This window comes from Molossus molossus, unplaced genomic scaffold (assembly GCF_014108415.1).
Source record: "Molossus molossus isolate mMolMol1 unplaced genomic scaffold, mMolMol1.p scaffold_m16_p_19, whole genome shotgun sequence".
Taxonomy (NCBI): domain Eukaryota; kingdom Metazoa; phylum Chordata; class Mammalia; order Chiroptera; family Molossidae; genus Molossus; species Molossus molossus.
Window position 1 is genome coordinate 506524 of NW_023425354.1, and position 20525 is coordinate 527048.

The 20525-nt window shown below is 58.5% G+C and overlaps 1 protein-coding gene across 1 annotated transcript; it reads left to right on the forward strand.

The window, feature by feature from the left end:
• Window positions 1–29: 29 nt before the first annotated feature.
• On the forward strand, window positions 30–13879 carry OGFOD3 (2-oxoglutarate and iron dependent oxygenase domain containing 3). The gene is made up of 9 exons (XM_036269123.1): window positions 30–107; window positions 2046–2263; window positions 4673–4748; window positions 5728–5770; window positions 6784–6848; window positions 7427–7483; window positions 9890–10043; window positions 11955–12078; window positions 13718–13879. Exons 1-9 carry the CDS (start codon window positions 34–36, stop codon window positions 13852–13854), a joined length of 948 nt encoding a protein of 315 aa, XP_036125016.1. The 5' UTR covers window positions 30–33; the 3' UTR covers window positions 13855–13879.
• Window positions 13880–20525: the final 6646 nt, after the last annotated feature.

Below are 20525 nucleotides of genomic sequence, written 5' to 3' on the forward strand. Positions count from 1 at the left end.
GCGTCCGCCCAGGCTACCCGGCGGGCTGGCCCGATGGCGCCTCAGCGGAGGGGCGCGCCCAAGGCGCCCGAAAGCAGCGGGGTGGCCGAACGCAGGCGCCCGAGCAGGTACCGGCCAGCGCGGGAGGGCGCGAGCGGGCAGCGGGCCCGGACGTGGGTGTGGTCTCCGCCAGGCTGCCGTGTGGGTGTGGTCTGCAGGAGTGGGCGTGGCCTCAGCCGGGCCGCTGTGTGGGTGTGGTCTGCAGGAGTGGGCGTGGCCTCAGCCGGGCCGCTGTGTGGGTGTGGTCTGCAGGAGTGGGCGTGGTCTCAGCCGGGCCGCTGTGTGGGTGTGGTCTTCTGGAGTGGGCGTGGTCTCAGCCGGGCTGCCTCGTGGTGGGGGTCTGCTGAAGTGGGCGTGGTCTCCGCCGCGCTGCCGGGGGTGGGCGTGGTCGGAGGGAGGGCTAGGGTTCGTGGGCGGGGCCCTCGTGGGGGCGAGGGCGTTCTGTGGGTGGGGCCTGCGGAATCCCGCCCCTGCCGGCGCCCTTAGTCCCAGGCTCAGAGGCAGTGGGAGGCGTGGTCTGGGAGTCAGAGGTAGGAGGAGGGCCCCGCCCCAAACCTTCCCTGACTCCGCTGCCTGTGTGTACAGGTGGCTCCACGCAGACAGCTTCACGCCGGGCTCCCCCCGGGGCCGGGCTCCCCGGCCTCGCCATCTGGCCCCGTGTGCTTTCCTGAGGGCTCTGCACAGGAGGGCTCCCCGTGGATGGCCCGATGAAGGAATAAGTGACCATCTCAGCACGTTGCCTTCGAGGGGAGCCAGGGTGCATTTTAATCACCGCAGGACACATCGCCGTGTGGTGGGCTTACACTCTGGGCCACGGATCTCCAAGACCTGAAAAAGCAGCCTCCTTCTGTTTTGGCAGCTTACCCCACACAGGGTGCTTCTTTTGAGGAGACTCAGAGGGGAGTGTCACATCCAGATCTGACCAGATCAGGAGCTGTTTTTCCACTTTTCGCCCCCTGCGCCTCCTGCTCCACTCTTCCCCTTCCTGGCTCAGCAGCCAGGCTGTCCCAGGTTGTCCGGAACGTGTGGCCCACAGCTCTGCCTGCACCTGCAGGTTAGGGTTTCCGCCACCTGCTGCCGAGGGGGACTGACACTTACCGTGCCTGGTCCAAATTCTTGGGGAACAGAAATGATGGGCCCACTGGGGTCAGGTGTCCCCCCAGTCTAATCACTGGAGGCTGGGTAGGCAGTTCTATGGGTGTCGGGTCTCTGTGGGCTGGGCAGAACCCCCAGCTGTCTGAAATCCTGTTTAAAATGATCAAGTATTGCTCTTGCTGGTTTGGCTCTGCGGTTAGAGTGTCGGCCCATGGACCAAAGGGTCTCAAGTTTGATTTCCAAACTGGGTTGCAGGTTCGATCCCCAGCCTGGTCAGGGTCATGTGGGATGCAACCAATGAATGTATCTCTCTCACACCAATATTTCCCCCTCTCTCTTCCACTCTATCAAAAACTCAATGGAAAAATTAATAAAAAATAAAATGATCATGTATCCACCAACATGGTCTGACTGCACTGTGCCCACCTTGGGGTTTATTTCATTGGAATTATTGATTTAACAGTGTGAGGTGTGAAGAACATATAAACACAGAGGGCAGGTGCCCTGCTTTCCAGGAGTTAATTACGTACTTGAAGAAACAAGTCACCCCCACCTCCATGAAAGGATGCCCTGATCTTTTTCCTCATTTTCTGCCACTTCATCAAGTGTTGTAGCCACCAAGTCTTTCCTAGACAACAGAGTGCACAGCTGCTCAGTTACAGACATGGGCATGGGAATGCACTGCACAAACACACACAAACACCCATGCAGCTTCAGCACAGGCAGTGTGAGCCACACAGTGACCCCAGATTGCACAGGAAGTGTCAATTGACTGTAGCTTTGACAGTAGGTAGTGGAGGGACAGATCAAGGCTGTAACCAACTGTGGACGTGGCCTCTGGTTGTCATGGTCTGCCCTTTCAGCACACACAAGTGCATGTGGGTGACCATGGCTGTGTTTTCTGTTCTCAGCATGAAGAGTGCCCGGGCACCACGGGAGGTGTGGAGAAAGTGGCTGAGAGCCACGGTCCTGGGGGTCTGTGCCACGCTTGCTGCACTCCTGCTCTGGGGCAGTCTGGGGAGCGATGATGGTGTCACTGAGGTCCTGGCTCACCGTAGTGAGGTCCTGCTGGGCAGGTTCATCGAGGTGCCCTGCTCCGAGGACTATAACAGTCACCGAAGGTTCGAAGGTAGGTGCTGGGGTGATCCAGGAAAGAGCAGCAAATTAACATGAAATGCAGCGCGTTTAAAAGGCACGTTGAACCGGTGGAGATCAGGTTGAAAGTGGTGGGGGGTGGCAGGTGACCTTTCCTCTACCCCAGGTTTGTTAGCCCATACCTGGGCTGGGAAGTGCTGGTGTTTCAGGCTCTGCACAGGGCAGGCCTGTTGGTCACCTTGGAGGACCTTGGAGGCCGTGGTCAGCGTTTCACTGAGGTGCCCCTCACTGTGGGCACTGTCTGCTGGAGGAGATGGTTAGCCTGAGGGGTGTAATAGAATTGGAAAAGGAGGGATGAGAAGGTTGAAACCAGAAAAGGTATTGGCTGTGGAGAGTGTCTTACGGTATTGTCACTGCAGAAAATGTTGCAGTAGGGAACGTCACTATCACAGGTCCTTCTCCGACGTGGGCGCGTGTCCCATCCTGGCACCCTCCCCTCTGAGAGGGCAGGAAGAGGGCGTGGTCAGCGATCTGGGTAAGGTCAGCGGGTTGTGCCGGAGGAGCCCAGAGGCAGAGGGTTGGCGGGGTTCAGCACCCTGGAGAGCGCACAGACCTCGGGCGGGGTGATGCTCCGGTGCCGCCTTTGGCAACTGTACTTTCCTGCATTTCCCCCCTGCTGGCGGATGCTGTCTCCGTCTGAAAAACTAGCCTGGGCGACCCGGTTCTAGAAGCAGGATTCAGTTTATTTTTTATTAAGAGCAATGCTTTGAGCTTGAACCAAGAAGAGATTGCCAAGTCCTTCCACCAAGGGGCGCTGTTGACATGCGCAGGAGAGTATTTAACTGGGAGGAATGCAGTTCACTGGGCAAGGCCGGAAGGGGGCGTCGTCCTCCTGAGCGGTCCGGGAAGGAGCCGGCTGTGTGGTTGGCGCTCTGCCTTAGTTGGCTTTTCCCTTTAAAGTCCAGCGTTCAAGAAAATATTTTTCAATAGTTGGAACTGAGGAAAAGTTCCCATCCTACCTGTTTAATAACTTATCAACGTTAAAAACAGTGGGAATGAGGGAGGGGGACGGGGGGGTTAGTGTTAAATGGATATGGGGATCCGTTTGGGAAGAGGACAGAGTTCAGGAGATGAAATGGATGATGGTCGCACAAAAGAGAGAACGCACTTCATGCCACGTGAAGATGGTTAAAGCAGTAAGTTTTCTGTTATGTATATTTTACCAGAATTTAAAAAAAAATAGCTGGACACTCTGGCCGGTGTGGTTCACCAAAGGGTCACAGGTTTGATTCCCAGTCAGGGGCATGTATTGGGTTACAGGTTGTGTCCCGGCCCCGACTGGGCACGTGTAGGAAGCAGCCAATCCATGTGTCGTCGTCCCCCCCGTCCCCCCCCCCCCCCGCTCTTTCTAAAAAGCAGTGGAAAAAATATACTTGGGTAAGGATCAGCAACAACAATAAAAAGCATGTATCTGGCTTTGTTTTTTAATTTAAAAAACACCTGTATCAGTAGGATTGTATTTAGCCCCATGGAACTGAGGCATCCATGCCCCAGTGACCACCCTCCCCCAAGCTGCAGTTTATTTTCCTACAAGGCAAGGCCCAGAGAAGAGCACCCCAGGCCACCTGGCACCACCGAAGCCCATCTGCATCTGAGCCCCTCAGCAAGGGCTCCTGGTCCTGGGCACCCATTCTGCCTCCAGGCACCAGGCTTACACTCCAGGAAGGAAAAGGGGAAAAAGGGGAAAAGCTAGAGGTCAACCAGCCCAGCTTGTCCTGAGACTGTCCTCAGGCTCCATCTTAGCTAGGACGTGTCCCATGGCCATCTGGTGTGGGGAAGCCAGCCTGCCCTTCCTGCCAAACACAAGGAGCTTGCTGAGCTCATCGTCTCTGATGCTCTGCCTAGTCCTGGCCCTGTCACCCCCAGCCTGGCCCTGGCCCCACTGTAGCTTCTCCAGCCTTCTCCCTCTAAGCAGCTGCAGGTCCCAGGTGCAAATCAGCAGAGGGAGGAGACAGAACCAGCGCCTAGTGACCACCTGCTGTTGGTAGCAGTTGGTGAGCCCCTGGGATAGGACAGTGACTAGAATCAGGTACAACTTTGGTCACGCAGGAGGGACTTTCTGACAGGTGCTTAAGAATGTTGGGCTGCAGTGGGTGGAGTGTCAGGTGTCTCCCAAGTGACTGCTTGGTGCTGGGCCACTAGAAACATGGCCGCCCAGTGAGATGATGTGTCTGTCCTGCATAGGACACACTCATACTCAAAGGCATCCTTGCTTATCTGAAATTCAAGTGTAACTGGGTGTCCCCTACTTTGTTTGCCAAATCTGGCCCCCCAAATCCTGTGTAAGGCAAGGCCCCATCTCAGAAAACCCCAGTGTCCCTCAGGCTTTGTTTGGGGATTTATTGTCATTAGGTTGACCTCACCCTGACTCCTCTCTCTCCAGGCTGCTCCCCTACCAGGTGCGGCCGGGGCGTCACGGATGCTGTCATCACCAGGGATGAAGCCCGGCGGATCCGCAGGTATGATACGTCTCCGAGCTTCTGTGCTGAACCAGCAGGAATGTGGGGCTGAGGGGTGGGAAGCAGAGAAGTGTGACCAAAATGATGACTCAGAGTTTATTTAGAATTTCACAAGAATTTCCTGTGTGCTTCCAAGACAAGGGTAGGTCAGGTGGTCGGGTGGGGGTACTGCTCCATCAGCTCCTGAGGGCCCCAGCAGGCACCTGTGTAGAGGTGGGGTGTCCGCCCACAGCAGGTGGTCAGTAGGCGCTGGTTCTGTCTCCTCCAGAACTGGGTGAGGATTAACCCTGCAGCCACTAACAGTGACTCATATAGAGCAGGAAGCCTCACTCAGAAGTAGTTTCATTTTTCCTGCTTGATGTTTTAAAAACAGGATCTTAAGGCTTAGGTTTTCCGATGAGCTATTCAGACACAGAACGTCTTTGGAAGTGAGCACCAAGTGGAGTGGAGTCTGGCCCTCACGCTGTGGCTGACATTGTTGATGTCTGCCACACACCAAGCTGACAGTCCCAGCGGGAGATGCTCCCAACCCCAGACCACACTGGGGCTCCTCAGGTGGGGGCACTGGTCTTAGGGATTGGCCCTCCCCCAGGCAGTGTCCTAGGCAGCTGCAGAGCGTTTGGTCAGGTGGTCTTGTCAAGTCCAGCACAGGCTGCCGCAGGGCCTTGACTTTCTGAACTAGTGATTTCAGAGGCCACCCCACAGCCTGTGGTGACCAGGACAGGGACTCATGGAGTAGTTCAGCCATTCAGTCTGGCTCACTGCCATGAAGCCCACTTGTTCCTGAACTGTGTCCTGTGATGATAAATATTGCCACTCACCCAGCTTTGGAAGTTGAGTCCTGTGGTCTAAACATGTGCTTATCTCATAGACATTACACAATCTGTTAACACTGCATTAATCGTGGGACTGATATTTGCCTAGATATGTCACAGATAAGACTATTAATAAATCCAACTTAAAATGATCTTTTCTACAGCATAGCTGAGAAGGGGCTCTCCCTGGGAGGATCCGATGGAGGGGTGAGTTGTATGCAATTCCTGCTTGTTTTCTCTTTATTCCTTTAACGTGCCCTCCCTCCCAGAAGGAGGAGGCAATGGATATGCAGGGCCCTTGGGTGCCCCCACACCCTCGTGGACGGGTCCTGGTTCCCTGGGGCACCACTCAGTGGGGATGAGAGTTCCCTGTCCTCAGAGTATGTCACAGCTGCCAGCTTCAGGTCACTTGCATTTCAGAATGCTGGGCAGGAGGAGGGGTCACAGGCAGGTCGCTGAGGGGCGAGTCCGCAGCAGGAGCCTGGTGAGGAGGGCGACAGCCCTGGAAAGAATGACCAACATGCCAGTGCCTCTCCTCCCACTCCCTGCGGGAGGCCCCCAGACCAGGTGTGGGCACTGCCGTCCACTGTGGGAGACTGCAGGGGCCAGTGGCCCCCCCAGAGCCTGGGAATGGGACTTATTTGGGGAAAGGGTGTTTGCCGTGCAAGCAGCCAAAGCCGAGTGTATCGGGTTCCGCTGACCTCGACTCCAGGAAACGTAGACCAGTCTGTTACGGCAGAAAGCCCGTCAGTGCCTGGGGGCCGGGTGGGTGGAGGAAAGCAGGAGGGGAGGATTGCCAGGGAGTGCGAGGAGATTTGGGGGTGATGGGTGTGTTTATGGCCTTGATGGTTGCATGGGTGTTTACGCACATCAAAACTTACCAAACTGTACACTTTAAACAGGAGCAGATGTTGTGTGTTGGTTTTACATCAACAAAGCTGCATGTGGGTGGGAGGGAGGGGCTATGATTTAGTTGCAGGGGTTCACAGGTATATCTGGGGGGCGCCATCTCTGGTCTAGTTTTCAGAATTAGACCAGTTTGCTGTTTAGGCAGCAGAGACTGGGATCCATGCTACACACACCCTGGTTCTAACTTTCTGAAGACTGCCCGTGCGTGCCGCCTCCCTGACCCCGGGTGTGCTAGGACGGATCTCCGCAGTCGCTTGTGGCCCCTGTCGCCACCGCCCCGCACCCTCAAGCTCTGCGAATGTCCTTTGCAGGCGTCCATCTTGGACTTGCACTCAGGCGCCCTGTCTGTCGGGAAGCACTTTGTGAACCTGTACAGGTGAGAGTCCGAGGGGCCGCAACCCTAACAGCACGACCTGAGCTCGCGGCTCCGAGCTGGGGACACCACGTGAGGCTTGCGTCAGAGTGGCTTCAGCTCTTAGCTAAACTGACGTTTGCCGCAGGGATGAGGGCCAGGCAAGGACCGGAAGGCGCGGCCCTTCTTGGAGGGCAGCATCCCTGTTGCCCAAACTTCAGGGAATGGTCTAGTGCTAGTCGGGGACTCTTGGGAAGCTGCGGCCCGCTCGAGGCCAGGGGACAGGCGAGGGAGAGAGGGAGAGGCGACAGGCCGGCTCCCTGTGAGCCATGTGAGCTGTAGGGCCTGAGGGACTCTGATTGTCCCCAGGGGTAGGAGGAGCCTAGACTGTCCCAGCCTTGGAACGGCATCCTCAGTCTGCCGGGCAGTCCTGACTGCCTGTCTCCCATCCCTTTACCAGAAAAGCATCAGTGTAGAAACATCAGCTCCAACTTACAGGACCAGCTGGTTTTCAGGGACCTGTGGGCTACCTGGAGGAAAGACTGAATTTAAAGGAAAAATTAATAAAATGTTACATTTGTCAATACTTCTTACTTTTTCAGATACTTTGGGGATAAAATAGAAAATATCTTCTCAGAGGAAGACTTCCAGTTGTACCGGTGAGGAGGGGTCAGCGTGGACGGGGAGGGCACGGGGCTGCGAGTGGAGAGGTGGTGTGCCCACCTCTTCCCTGGTCCTCTCGCAGGGCCGGCACCAGCCGAGTGTCCGGGATCAGCCTTGGAGCTTGAGCTGAAATTTGCATATTGGTTAATACCAAGCAGCACCCACCTCCATGGATCCCGCTGGACGATCGTGCTCACCAACCACCCCGTTAGGGTCCAGGCCAAGAAGCAGTGGCCAGTGTGAGGCAGGTCACAAAGCCAGCCTCGTGTGGGCCCAGCAGCTCTCCTGACTGCCCCACGAGCAGTCCCCGGTCCTGCAAGGGCTGTGCTGGTCACACGACACATCGCACATGCCGTGTCGCGTGTCAGGCAGGTCCCCTGCCTGTGGGGGTCTTTATTAAATTAGCCTTTTTGTTTTGAGATAATCAAGACTCACACAATTATAAGTAGCACAGGCGATCCTGTGAACGCTTCACCCCGTTTCTTCCAGCCAGAGTCCAGCATCGTCCCCAGAATCGACACCAGTACAGCCCACTGTCATGGTCAGATGCCCTGGTTTTACTTCATTCGGTTTGAGTGTGTGTGTGTCCTGTGCAATTTTATCACCGCATAGGGCGTGTGAGGACCACTGACATCACGATGCTGACAGTGTCCGTCACCGTGAGGACCCCCGTGTCCCCCTTTCACAACCACAGCCCCCATCCCCAACTACCTGGGGTCGTTCTTACCCAGCCACATTGCCTGGAAATAAGCCCACAGTCCCCCTGTATCAGCTTCTAGGGAAACAACTGGAAAATGCAACCCAGGCTACTGGTCCAGACAGAAGGTTGTTTTATGTTGTTGTTAATCCTCACCCAAGGATATTTTTTTCATTAATTTTTAGAGGGAGTGGAAGGGAGGTTAGGGGAGAGACAGAGAGAGAGGGAAACTGTGTGAAAGTCACACATGGATTAGTTGCCTCCTGCACAACACCAAGCAGGGCCAGGGATTGAACCCGAAACCCAGGTATGTGCACTTGATGGGGAATTGAACCAGAGATCCTTTAGTGCCTGGGCCGATGTGCTAACCATTGAGCCACATTGGCCAGGGCCAGACAGAAGGTTTGAAGAACTCTTTTTTTTTAAATTCTCACCCAAGGACATTTTTCCATTTTTTGTTTAGATAGAGTGGGAGGGAGAGAGAAAGAGAAACACCGATGTGAAGGGACACATCGAGTGGTTGCCACCCACACTACCCAACCAGGGCTGGGGACAAACTGCAACCGAGGTACGTGCCCTTAGCGGGAACCGAACCCTGGTCTCTCTGGACCGCAGGCCGACGCTCTAACTGCTCAGCCAGACTGGCCAGGGCTGAAGAACTCTTTATGCACAAATGGGAAAGGCAATAACTGGTTCCATACACTAACATGCCTCACTGGCTGCTGCTGCTGGCCGCAGGGTGTCCTGAGAGTCAAGGATGTCAGACCCCCCTGTATGACTCCTGGGGGGAGGTGGAGTCCCGCTTGGCACGCTGAGAAACGTGGTTTTGGGGGCCCCCGGCTGCTCTGTGATCATGTGGCTGGTCATGCTGCTGGCCTCACCAGTCTGCTTTGTTCACTGTTTTTATCATTAAGTAGAAAGTGTGCAACTTGAAGGTAAGGGTTGAGAGAAGTGAGCTGACTAAATAAATGACAGCCCATATATAATTTTTACGACTTGGCTGGTAAGAGACATTGAGTACATATTTCATACTCGGTTGAAGGTGGAGGTGTTTTGAATGTCATTGTTGGTTCAGCCGAGGTTCCGTGAACCTCATCACTGACGTTAAAGTCAACACTCTACTTCCTGAGAGGAGCTTGAGGGGGTGCCTCTGATGCGCCCATCAGAGCCCTTGCCTAGGTGGGAGCACCCTACAGCTAGTGACATGCATGTCGGAGGGCCAGCCAGCGGGTTGGAAATGTTAGAATGATTTACGTCCGGTTGTGCTCAAGCTGTATCACCTGGGATGTGGTTTAGGACCTTGGCACATGGCTGCACATGTGTGGCTTAGAGCCCAGTCCCCTGGACGTGCCAGGGAGGGACCCGTGTCTCCTGCAGGCCCAGCCCCTGACCACGCCCAGTGTCCTCCTCAGTGCAGGCCTCTCCAGCTGCTCGGGAAGGTGAGGGCTGCACACAGAGGACCGCTCACCTCCTGCCACTGCTCTGTGTCCCCGTGACACTGCCCCCGCGGGATACAGCTGTCGTTCGTACCAGGGACTGGCCTTGCACATGGTATCCTGTGACACGTGTGTGGGATGTCGCATGCGTGTCCATCTTCCTGCCTTCCTCCAGTCCACGTAGCCCTATGTGGACACAGTGGTACCCGTGGAGCATTCTCTCTTCCGAGGCCACACTGCTCCAGATGACGCATGCGTCCTCTCTGCAGGGACGTGCGGCACAAGGTCCAGCTCGCAATCGCCCAGGCTTTTGGCATCAGCGCGTCCTCGCTGTACCTGACAAAGCCCACGTTCTTCTCCCGCATCAACAGCACAGAGGCTCGGACGGCTCACGATGAGTACTGGCACGCGCACGTGGACAAGGTGAGCCTCTGCGGCTGGGGGGGAGTGCACGTGGTCTAGGTGAGCCTCTGTGGCTGGCGGTGCGCACATGGACAAGGTGAGCCTCAGTGCAGCTGGGGGTGCACACGTGGTTCAGGTGAGCCTCAGTGAGCCTCGGTGCAGCTGGGGGTGCACACATGGTCCAGATGAGCCTCAGGTGCACCTCGGTAGAGCTGGGGGGGGTGCATGTGGTCCAGGTGAGCCTCGGTGCAGCTGGGGGGTGCGCACGTGGTCCAGGTGAGCCTCAGGTGAGCCTCGGTGCAGCTGGGGGTGCACACGTGGTCCAGATGAGCCTCAGATGCACCTCGGTAGAGCTGGGGGGGGTGCACGTGGTCCAGGTGAGCCTCGGTGCAGCTGGGGATGCACACGTGGTCCAGGTGAGCCTCCAAGCAGCTGCTGAGCTGTGGCTACCCCAGCTCAGCTCTGCATGGGTTTCCAAGCCTGTTCCGCAGTTCTGTTTTTAGGATTGTAGATGTCTTTCTCTCTGACGTTTAGGCTGCACCCTGAATCTAGGTGATACAGTCGAGGAAGTGAAATACGTTTCTCACATGGTGGTGAGAAAAGATGGAGAAATACAAGTTAGTAAACTGAGTGCCCGGTTGGCACCCATCCATTGTTACTTGTCCCCAGAGCCCTCACAGAGGCCGCGTTGGTCTCCCCTTGGGCCTGTGCTCACGGCTGTGTCCCCGGGAGGCCCTCCCTCTCCCCACTTGGCTTTTTCATGGGCAGATTTCTCAACCAGTAAGGGCTCTGCAATCTTGCTTCCTGGATCTCTGTGTCCTTCACATAGTCACAGCTGATCAGATCCTGCTCGATCTCACTGAAGCCCTGACCCCACTGCACCAAAACCAGTTGATCCCTCTGGTACAGCCCGCGCTCAGTGTGGCGCCGGGCCAGGCATGCGGGAGGGGTGGAGCCTTGGGGATGTGTTGTGGGAGCGGATGACAAAGGCTTGCTGTGACCCTGGGGAGGAGACACCTCCTCTGCATGTTATGGACCACTGATCCCTCCCCCTCGTCTAACAGTTTTTAAACCAAACCTGAGAAATCTCACACTGGAAACAACGGCCTGTGGCGCCCCCTGTCTGCGGCCACCTGAACATCCACCGTGAAGTGCCTCCGCTGACTCTCCCTGGCCACGTCCCCTCCCTGACTCAAGGGCTTCCCAGGAAACTGGTGGTGGCTGCGTCAGGGGTCAGACGGCCGCGCTCAGGCCCCGTCCCCCATCCTCTGCTCTGACCACCCACACTGTCTTCCAAAAGAACGTCCATGCAAAGAGGGCCAGACACCAAGGGACAGGTGTGGGATCCACTGTAGGTCCCTAGAGGAGTCAGGTCACACAGGAAGACAGCAGGAGGGTGGGCGCTGGGGGAGGGGTGGGGCGTGTTTCCTGGGGACAGCGGTTCAGTGGGGGACGATGACGAAGTTCTGGAGATGGTGGTGACGGCTGCACAACAACGTGAGTACCAAAGCCACCGAGCTGTGCACCGAAACACGGTGAAGGTGTAAAGGTGTGACCTGTATGGTGAGCGTTTTACCACGGTCTTTAAAGGGCTGGGTTTGCCCCACACCTGTCGGAAGCGCAGAAGCTCATTGTCGCCGCCGCTGTCCTTGCCGATGTGGGAGAGGCCTGTGGGCCGGCAGGGGGCCGCTGTCCAGGAGTCACCCAACGTGGGCTCGTTGGCTGCGGGTCCCGCACACGCTGCTTTGCACAGCCTGGGCCTCGGACTGTGTGGGAATCCCGGGAAGAAGCAGATGGGGGGTGCAGTGAGGGCTCCTCGGGAGCCGAGAAGGCACAAGTGGCCTCGTGCGCGACACCCAGGCGTGAGGAGCAGATGCAGGGCTCTGAGCTCCAGGTGGTGACGCTCCCCTGCCTCCCCTGCCTCGCCTGCAGGTGACCTACGGCTCCTTCGACTACACCTCGCTGCTGTACCTCTCTGACTACCTGGATGACTTTGGCGGGGGGCGATTCGTGTTCATGGAGGAGGGGGCCAACAAGACGGTGGAGCCCAGAGCAGGTAGGACCCAGGGCAGCTCGGGCGTGGTTACCAGGGCGGAGGCTTCATTTACGGAGACCTGCTGCGTGCCCAGCTTTGCCTCGATTGTGCCCGCTGGTCAGAGACATCCGGGAGGCTGGTTTGTCAGGATAAGGCAGGCATGTCCGCAGGCAGGGCTGTCACAGACAGCGCCTCCCGGGAGACCTGCCTGCACCCTGCACTGTGCTCCTGCCAGGCCCTTCCGGGGACCCGGCACCGGTAAACTCGGTAATGTCGGTAGAGACACTGAGCTCCGGACTTCTGCTGCCCTGAGTGGAGCACATGACTCATCCCGTCCTGTCAGGTCCTGGGGTTCAGGGTGTGTAGTGCCCCCTGAGGGCTTTCTGAGGGGCATTTTAAGCCCAATAAATACTTGAGCAGAACTTTTGTTAATCCTTACCGAGAACTTTTTCCATTGATTTTTGGAGAGAGTCAAAGGGAGGGAGTTGGGGAGAAGGAGAGAGAAATGGGTTGCCTCCTGCACATGGCCCAACCAGGGCCAGGGATCAAACCTGCAACCCAGGTACACACCCTTGACTGGGAGCCGGACCTGAGACCCTTCGGGGTGCGGGCCAGGGCTCTAACTCCTGAGCCACTTTGGCCAGGGCCTGATTAGAATTTTTTTTTTTAATCCTCACCCAAGGACACTTTTCTGTGTATCTTCAGATAGTGGGAGGGAGGGGGAGAGAGAGCGAAACATTGATGTGAGAGAGACATCGACTGGTTACTGGACGAACTGTAACCAAGGTACATGCCCTTGACTGGAATCAGACCTGCGACCCCTTGGTCCAAGGGTTGACACTCGAACCCCTGAGCCAAACCAGCCAAAGCTGAGACGCTTTCATATCTTTGGTTGCTCAGTTGCCAAGCTAAGTCCCACTTTAAGGATGTGGGTGATCATCTAATAGTTGTTTGCTGAAGAGTGAAAGCCAGAAAGCACCTTTGAGTGCTGAACGTTTCATAGTTACGGAGTTGGGTGGGCAGCATCTTGAGTCCACTCGGCCATGTGCATTGAGTCTGCCTGCCCTTCGCCTTGAGGGGCAGGTCCCCCGAGCTGCCTGCTGGTCGCTGTGCAGAAGTAAGTCCTGTCTGCTGGTAATTTCCTCCTGGCTTTAAGAGGGGATCACTGCCCTGGCCGGTTTGGCTCAGCGGTTAGAGCGTCGGCCTGCGGACCAAAGAATCCCGGGCTTGATACCAGCCAAGGACGCATACCTCGGTTCCTTGGTTGCGGTTCATCCCAGGCCCTGGATGGGGTTGTGAGGGTGGCAACCTATTGGTGTTTCTCTGTCTCGCTCCCTCCCTCTTGCTCTATCTGAAGATAAATGGGAAGAAAAAAAAGGAGGAGATCAAAGGGCTTGTTGGGCACCCTCATCCCCAAGTTGCCCCAGCCCACCAGCACAATGAGCTCCTGGTGCCTGGATGGGCCTGGGGTGCCCCTCCCCATGCCTGGGGGTCCCCGACTTCGGGTGTGGGTTCTCCCATGTCGTCCTGCCTCCCGCATCAGCAGGCCGCGGACTAGTGTGTGGATTTCTCCCGTCGCCTGGCTTGTGGCGGCTTGTTGGGGACGCAGTTCCGAAGGCCGTGCGTGGCGTGGGTCACCTCTCCCCTCCTCCTCGCCTAGGTCGGGTGTCCTTCTTCACCTCGGGGTCTGAGAACCTGCACCGAGTGGAGAAGGTGCACTGGGGCACCCGCTACGCCATCACCATCGCCTTCACCTGCAACCCGGACCACGGCATCGCGGACCCAGCCTTCACGTAGCTCCGGCCGCGGCGCCCTCCAGCGGAGGCGCCCCCCCCCCCCCCATCCTTTTCCATCGAACAAGGTGCCTTACGCATCATCTGGGTGTTGATTTGCTGATGTTTCAGTCATTTCGTCTGTGAGTAAACTAGGGGAACCAGCCTTCCCCCAGGCCCCGTGTGTTTCCTCAGGAAGGGCTCCCTGTGCCCGGTGCCCGGTTCCGTTTGGGAACAGTCTTCACCAGCACGATGCCCTGTGGGGCCAGCAGCCTGCCCGGGAATCGGCATCAGCAGTCATGACACCGTGGGAAAGGTTCCAGTGAGCAGGGCCCTGGGGCAGACCGGGGCCAGGGGCCTAAGACACCAGGGACAGCGGTCTGCCTGGGGACACCCCTTCCGGAAACCAAGCCCCAGGCGCTGCTGGGCAGGCCCGGGGGCGGCTGAGTGTGCAGCCGGGACCGAGCAGCTCGGCGCTCCAGCTTCCCGCCTGGATGCTGAGCTTCGGGGAAGGAAGTGAGCCCGCCAGCCCGCAGCTCCCTTTGCAAGCCCGTTTCCCTCAGGTGGGGGCCCTGCTGCCTCCCAGAGACCCCCCACCCCGCTCACCCTCGGGGCCAGCAGGAGGGTCAGCAGCCAGGTGACCAGATGGACACCTGACCTCTGTCCCCTGCAGCTCTTGAGGCTCCTCCTTGACCATCCTCGTCTCAGCACCTTTGCGCCCAGGCGGATCCCAGTGGAGCTGGGCTGCTGGCGCTCCCGTTCCCAGGGAAGCCGGCGGGGACTCTGGGAGGGCTCAGCCGGGCCTGCCCCAGCACAGGGTGCCCTCCCGGCCTGCAGCGTGGGGGCATGGACATGGGGGGCATCAGTAGTTGGCCTGGTGCTAAGCGTGAGCTCCCTGTCCTTGCCGGTCACCCTAGGCTGCCTGCCTCTGGGAGCATCCGCTGGCTCCTCCCATGCCCCTCGATAAAGGATAGAGCTGGGGGGGGGAGGCTCAGGAAGGGCGCAATCCTGGAAAAGTCCAGAGGAGGAGGGAGGGGAGAGGAAGGAGAAAGGATACTCACTGTCCAGGGTCTCTGCACAGCCAGGGTGGGTTCTTGGACCCCAGCTTCATCCCCAGGAAAAAGTGGGCCCCATGTTTGCACCTGCTGCCCCCTCCCTGGGTCCCCAGCCCCCAACACAAGCCCTTCCTGACCACCCAACATGGCTGAGACCCTCCCTTACCTGTGTGGGCTGCAGGGAGCTGGCAGGCTTGTGGGGTGAAGGGACGTGGTGGTGAGGTGAGGATGGAGCCTTGGGAGGCTAAAGGCAGGAATTGAGGTGCCCCTCTCTCCCCCATCAGGCCCCAGGCCCAGTTCTGAAGGCCCAGGGAAGACCTTGGCGCAGGCAGCCAGCTCTGATGGCCAGTGGCGGAGGGGCAACACCCTGTCAGCCTCCATATTTCTCAGGATTCCACACGGACACAGAGCTCTGGGGTGACACACAGGCCCTGGACTTTCCGTCACACCGTGGGTGCCTGAGCCAGGGCACAGGACTGCTATATGCACTGAGCTGGGGGTGCTCCCAGCTGGACCTCATCCTGCAGGTGCCTGTGGCCTGCACAACCCTCGAGTTCATGTCCGGGTCCTCAGCTCTGAAACAGGAATAAGAGCGCTTAGTGACAGATAACCTGGTGGCATGCTTGCGGGGGAGGGGGAGGCCTGGGAGGCCAGGGAATCAGCATGTGGAGGGCGTGCAGGGAGGGGCCAGACCAGGGTCTCCAGACTGACAGGACTTCAGCATTCCCCACCCCACCCCGCCCACCTGGCCTCCGTCTCCACAGCTCTAGGCGGGAGAGGTGGCCTTCGGGTCACCCCTGGGCAGCCCGGGGCTCTGCCCCACCCCAGGAGAACTGGCCCCGCTCCTCGAATGGGGTGGGCACTGGGCGGGCCTGAAAAAGGCCATAGTCTGCAGCTCCTGGCTGTCAGCCGGGACAGCCTGGCGTCCTGCTCAGGGCGTCATCTGTCTGGAATTCCCATGGAAAAGCTGCCCTGTGCGTGGCCCTGGGGCTCCTGGATTCCTGGGGTGGTGGTTTGTGGGTATACGGGGCCCCTGGCCAGACTGGCCACCGTCTTCCCTCCACAGGATGAGGGTGCTCACCTCCTGCTGGCCAAGCTCCCCTCCTTTCTCACACCTAACAGCCAGGGGCTCCTGGGAGCCTTCTCCAGGCCAAGGAGGAGCCCAGTGTCCTGCCACCCAAGGCTGGCCCTCCGGGTGACCCGGGTCAGAACTGCTGGGTGTGCACAGCTGTGCAATCAGGTCTCTGCAGACCAGCTCGGGCCACACACCCCCTGGGCGGGGCCACATCTTCGCAGGCATCATCACTGGTCACTCAGGCCAGCTGCTCCCCCACCCCAACCCCACCCCCGAGCCCCATGTGGTGCGGAGAGTCTCTGAGGGCAGCGTGCTCCTCAGGCAGGTGAACACTGATGTCTGCTGGGTGCAGGTGCCACTCACTCCCCAGAGTGAGTCCCTGGAAGACTAGGAGTGAAGGGGATGTGGGAGCATGTTTCTTTGTTGATAAATAACGGACACAAAGGGCAGCAGCCTGGGGGTGCAGCCAGGTGACCCGACTCCAGCCTCTGCATTGCTGGGCGCTCTGAGTAACAAGCTGGGCTCTCCGCCCTCCCCACTGGGCCCCCAGAAGGTGGGAGTGGGGCTCACAGGGGCGCCTGGACTGGGCTAGGCCACTCTGCTGGGGCCTGAAGTGCCTGGAAAAGCCCCCTGGGCCCGTGGCCCCGTCCATCCCCACTGTCCTACAGTGATCAGTTGCCAAAACCAGAGACTGACTGGCCTGCAGGGCAGGAATGTGCTGCACCTGGTAAGCCCCTGGCCCACCCCCAGACTGCCAGCCTGGACGCCTGCCTGCCACCTCCTGGGAAGCAAAACCGCTGCCACGTCCACAGACGCACACTGTTTGTGTTCAATAAAACTGGGCCGGCCGTGTGGCTCGTGGATGGAGCGACGTCCCAGGGACTGAGGTCCCAGTTCCATCCCTGGGCAGGGCACATGCCTGGGTTGCAGGAGGCAGCCAATGGATGTTTCTCTTCCTCTCTCAAAAAAAAAAAAAATTTCTTTTTTTAAAGAAAACTTGGGATCACATTGTACAGTTCTACAGCATTTCCCCATTTGCCAACATCCTTAGGTCTATCCCGTAACAGTCCTCGGGGTGACACCTTCGTCGCTGTCAGAACCCGATTCTCCGTGTCTCACGACCACATCGTGATTGCTTTAACGTGCGGCGGTCCTCTGGTTCTGAAGGGATGCTGAACGAGCATTCTGTACACACACCTTCACCCACCCCTGACCTTTGCTTCAGGACAGACTGCTGGAGGCACTGCGACCTGCCTCCACGTGGTGCCAACGCCGAGCTCCGGGGGTCTGTTCCGTCTCGGCTTCAAGTGTCTTTTTCTGCATCAGAATTTTAAATGACTTCTATAATCGAAGTCTTGATCTTTTCCTCGAGGGTTCTGGGTCACTCTTGCCAACTGTCCCCTTATGTTGGAAAGATGCTCACTGTATGTTCTTCTTGCTCATCAATGATGTTTGGACTCACGTGGACACACAAACGCCATCTGGATTTCACTTGCCACAGGTGCCCCTGGCGCAAGGCCCTCTGCCCTGCGCTCGACGCCTGTTTCCAGATGGTCGCCTGAGCCCAGCCTCCCCGTGAAGGTGGCTACAGCCTCAGGGGACACTGAGCACCTCAGGGAAGTCTGCTGGCCCTGCTTCTCCGACCCCAACTGCGGTCACCATTGCCCTTCTGGGGAACCGCACTGAAGCAGGACGGACAGAGACCCCCCTCTGAGATGGGCAGTGCAGGTGGGATGGGTCAGCACGGCCCGGAGGAAAATGAACATTGCAGACCGTCCTAGAAGCTTCTAAAGACCCAGGAGCACCCCCTTGGTGTACGGCAGGGTGGGGAGTCCTGGGGCAGCGGTCAGGTGCCTCGTGAGCACTGGATGCCACGCTGCCCATGGGCTGAGCCTGGCTTTGAGGTTTTGCTTCTTCATCCAAAGGCTCGGTGTTGGGTGGATGACATTTCAATGCTGAGAGAACTCTAGCACCCTGGCCTCCCTCGGCCTCCAGCCTCCATCAGACAGCAGACACCCCTCCCATCCCCACCGCTGACCGACACTGCCCTGGAGGACCCAGGTGGACCCAGAGGGACGGTCCTCTCAGCTCCTGCACCCTGTGCTGTGGCTGCTCCTCCCCCACACCCCTCCCCCTCCTCTCTGTTCCCACACCACCCCAACTGCCCCCCCCCTGCCCAGGGAGGAGGAGGGACCTGGTCAGTGTCTTTCCAGGGACAGGGTGCTGGGGGTAGGGCCTGGGAGACTGGCCAAAAGGGTTTCAGATGATCCACAGAACCAAGATGATCCATAGTGATGTTAGCCATGACTTCCCTTTCTCTTAACGGGCCCTGCTGGCTGCCCCATCCCCCTGACAGATGGTTCCAAGAGGGAAAGCCCCGGTTCCCGGGACAGAGCTGGAAGGAGGAGTCCTGGTGACCCCTCTTCAAGGGCACCTTTCCCAGAAGGTGGGTGGGGCCAATGTTCCCCGGTCCCAGGCTGTGGGCAGCACTGTCCTGCCTCCAACCCGAGCCAGGCCCGCAGCCCAGCCTTGCAGACCGTGACTGAGGCGGTCATTACTAATCCAGGTTCACCCAGAACAGCTGCTCTTTTATTATGAAAGCCGCACGTGCCTGAGGGAGGACAGGGACCCAGAACACCACGCGGGGCTGGAGGGGCGCAGGCGCAGCCTCTTCGGGAAGCAGTCTGGTGGTTCCGTAGGTCCAACCGTCCCTTGAGGGTCTCCCACAGACATGCTCACAGCGGCTCTCTCCGTTTCAAGGAAGAGGTGGGAGCGGCTCAGGTGCCCTAACCAACGAACGTGGTCACCAACTGAGTGTTCAGCTATGAAAGGAACCAAGTGCTGACCACCTGCCCCGTGGACAGACGTCTGCCGTCAGCTGACCTTGAGCAAAGTGGACCTCTCTGCATAACTGGACAGGTGGTCTCGTCCACGCGGTTGAAGGCCAGAGGTTTCCCAGAAGGGATTCTGCCCCAAGGCTGTGGTCCTCCCCTGTCCGAGTGTCCAGCCTGCTGGCCCCGTCACCACAGGGGCCAACCCCTTAAAAGAAACCTTGTCTTGCCCTGGCCAGTTTGGCTCAGCGGTTACAGCAAAGCCTCGAACAAAAGAGCCGTGGGCTCTATTCCAAGGGCGCATACTTCAGTTATGGTTCAATCCCCGTTCAGGAGGCAACCAATCGGTGTATCTCACATCGATGTTTCTCTCCCTCTCTCCAGTCTGTTTGAAAATCGATGGAAAAAATATCCTCCGGTGAGGATTGGGAAAAAAGAAACCTTGTCTCATTTACGTGTGTCCTCCCGGCTCGCTTCCTCTGGAGCACCTGTGTGCGCCTGTGAGCCGTGACTGAGCGGCAGCAGCCCTGCTCTGTTGGAGCTCAGGTCCAGCTGGGTTCACCCACCCGGTGACCCTCACCCTGGGGCCTCTGCTGTCCACCCGGCCCTGGGCCGGACCTCCCCAGCTCTGGCTCCTGCAGACCCTCAGGAGCCTCAGAGCCCTGGGGAAGAGTAGGGTCTGGGGGCCTGGTGCCCCCACCCCACCGGCAGATCTCTCACAGGACAGCCTGGTCTCCAACTGGGGAGGACGCTGTGAGGCCAGTGGACTGGGCACCGTGCCTGATGGGCCAGAGACTGTGGGTTTGAGTGAGACCGGGCCTCCCAAATCACCTTCCTGGCTTTGATTGAGTGGCCCTGCTTGCAGGGGCGAGGGGAGGAGGAGGGGCTGTGGGCGGTGGGGGGAGGAGGAGGGGCTGTGGGCGGTGGGGGGAGGAGGAGGGGCTGTGGGTGGTGGGGGGAGGAGGAGGAGCTGTGGGCGGTGGGGGGAGGAGGAGGAGCTGTGGGCAGTGGGCCCTCGGAGGCTCAATGAACCTGCAGGAAGGGTCCCTGCTCCTGCCCTTGCTTTGCTTACCCTAAGCCGGGAGAACCGACCTCCTAGCCAAACCTCCCAGCCGGCGGGAGGCCTCACCCCACTAAGTCCATCCATGTCCCCAGAGTTGCCTCACTTAAAACCTTGCCCCCACCCCCACCCAAAGCAAGGACCCCATGGGGGGACACAGTGCCCTGCTTGCTCCCTCCTTTTCCCCACCTTCGTCCTGTTCCCTCTGCTTCCTGGCCAGCTCATCCCTGTGGAGGGCAGGGCTGGCCATGTGTGGACTCTGTGGGCAGGGCAGTCGCCTCGGTGGCCCCAGGAGACCCAGTTCAGACTCTGCACAGAGAAGGCACAAGATGAACCCACAGGTCTGGGGAGGGAGTGGTTGCAAATGGGAGTATTCTGGCTCCTGGCTTCAGTGTGCTGTGCTCCTGCCCTGCAGCAATCCCCCAGCTGTCCCCTCCTCCCGGAGCAGGTTGGGGTGGTCATTTCTTGCCTCACCCCCGGGGTCTCAGGCCCCACACTCTGTGGCCTGGCTCACACTGGACAGTCACAAAGTAAGATGTGTGCCCTCCCCAGCCAGACGACAGGCTTCTCCATGTGCTGTGGATCCTCCCCACCCCTGACACCCTGTCCCCAGGCCGAAGCAGGGCAGGGATCAACGAGCTTAGCGTTTATTGTCACAAAGCCAGGAGGGATGGG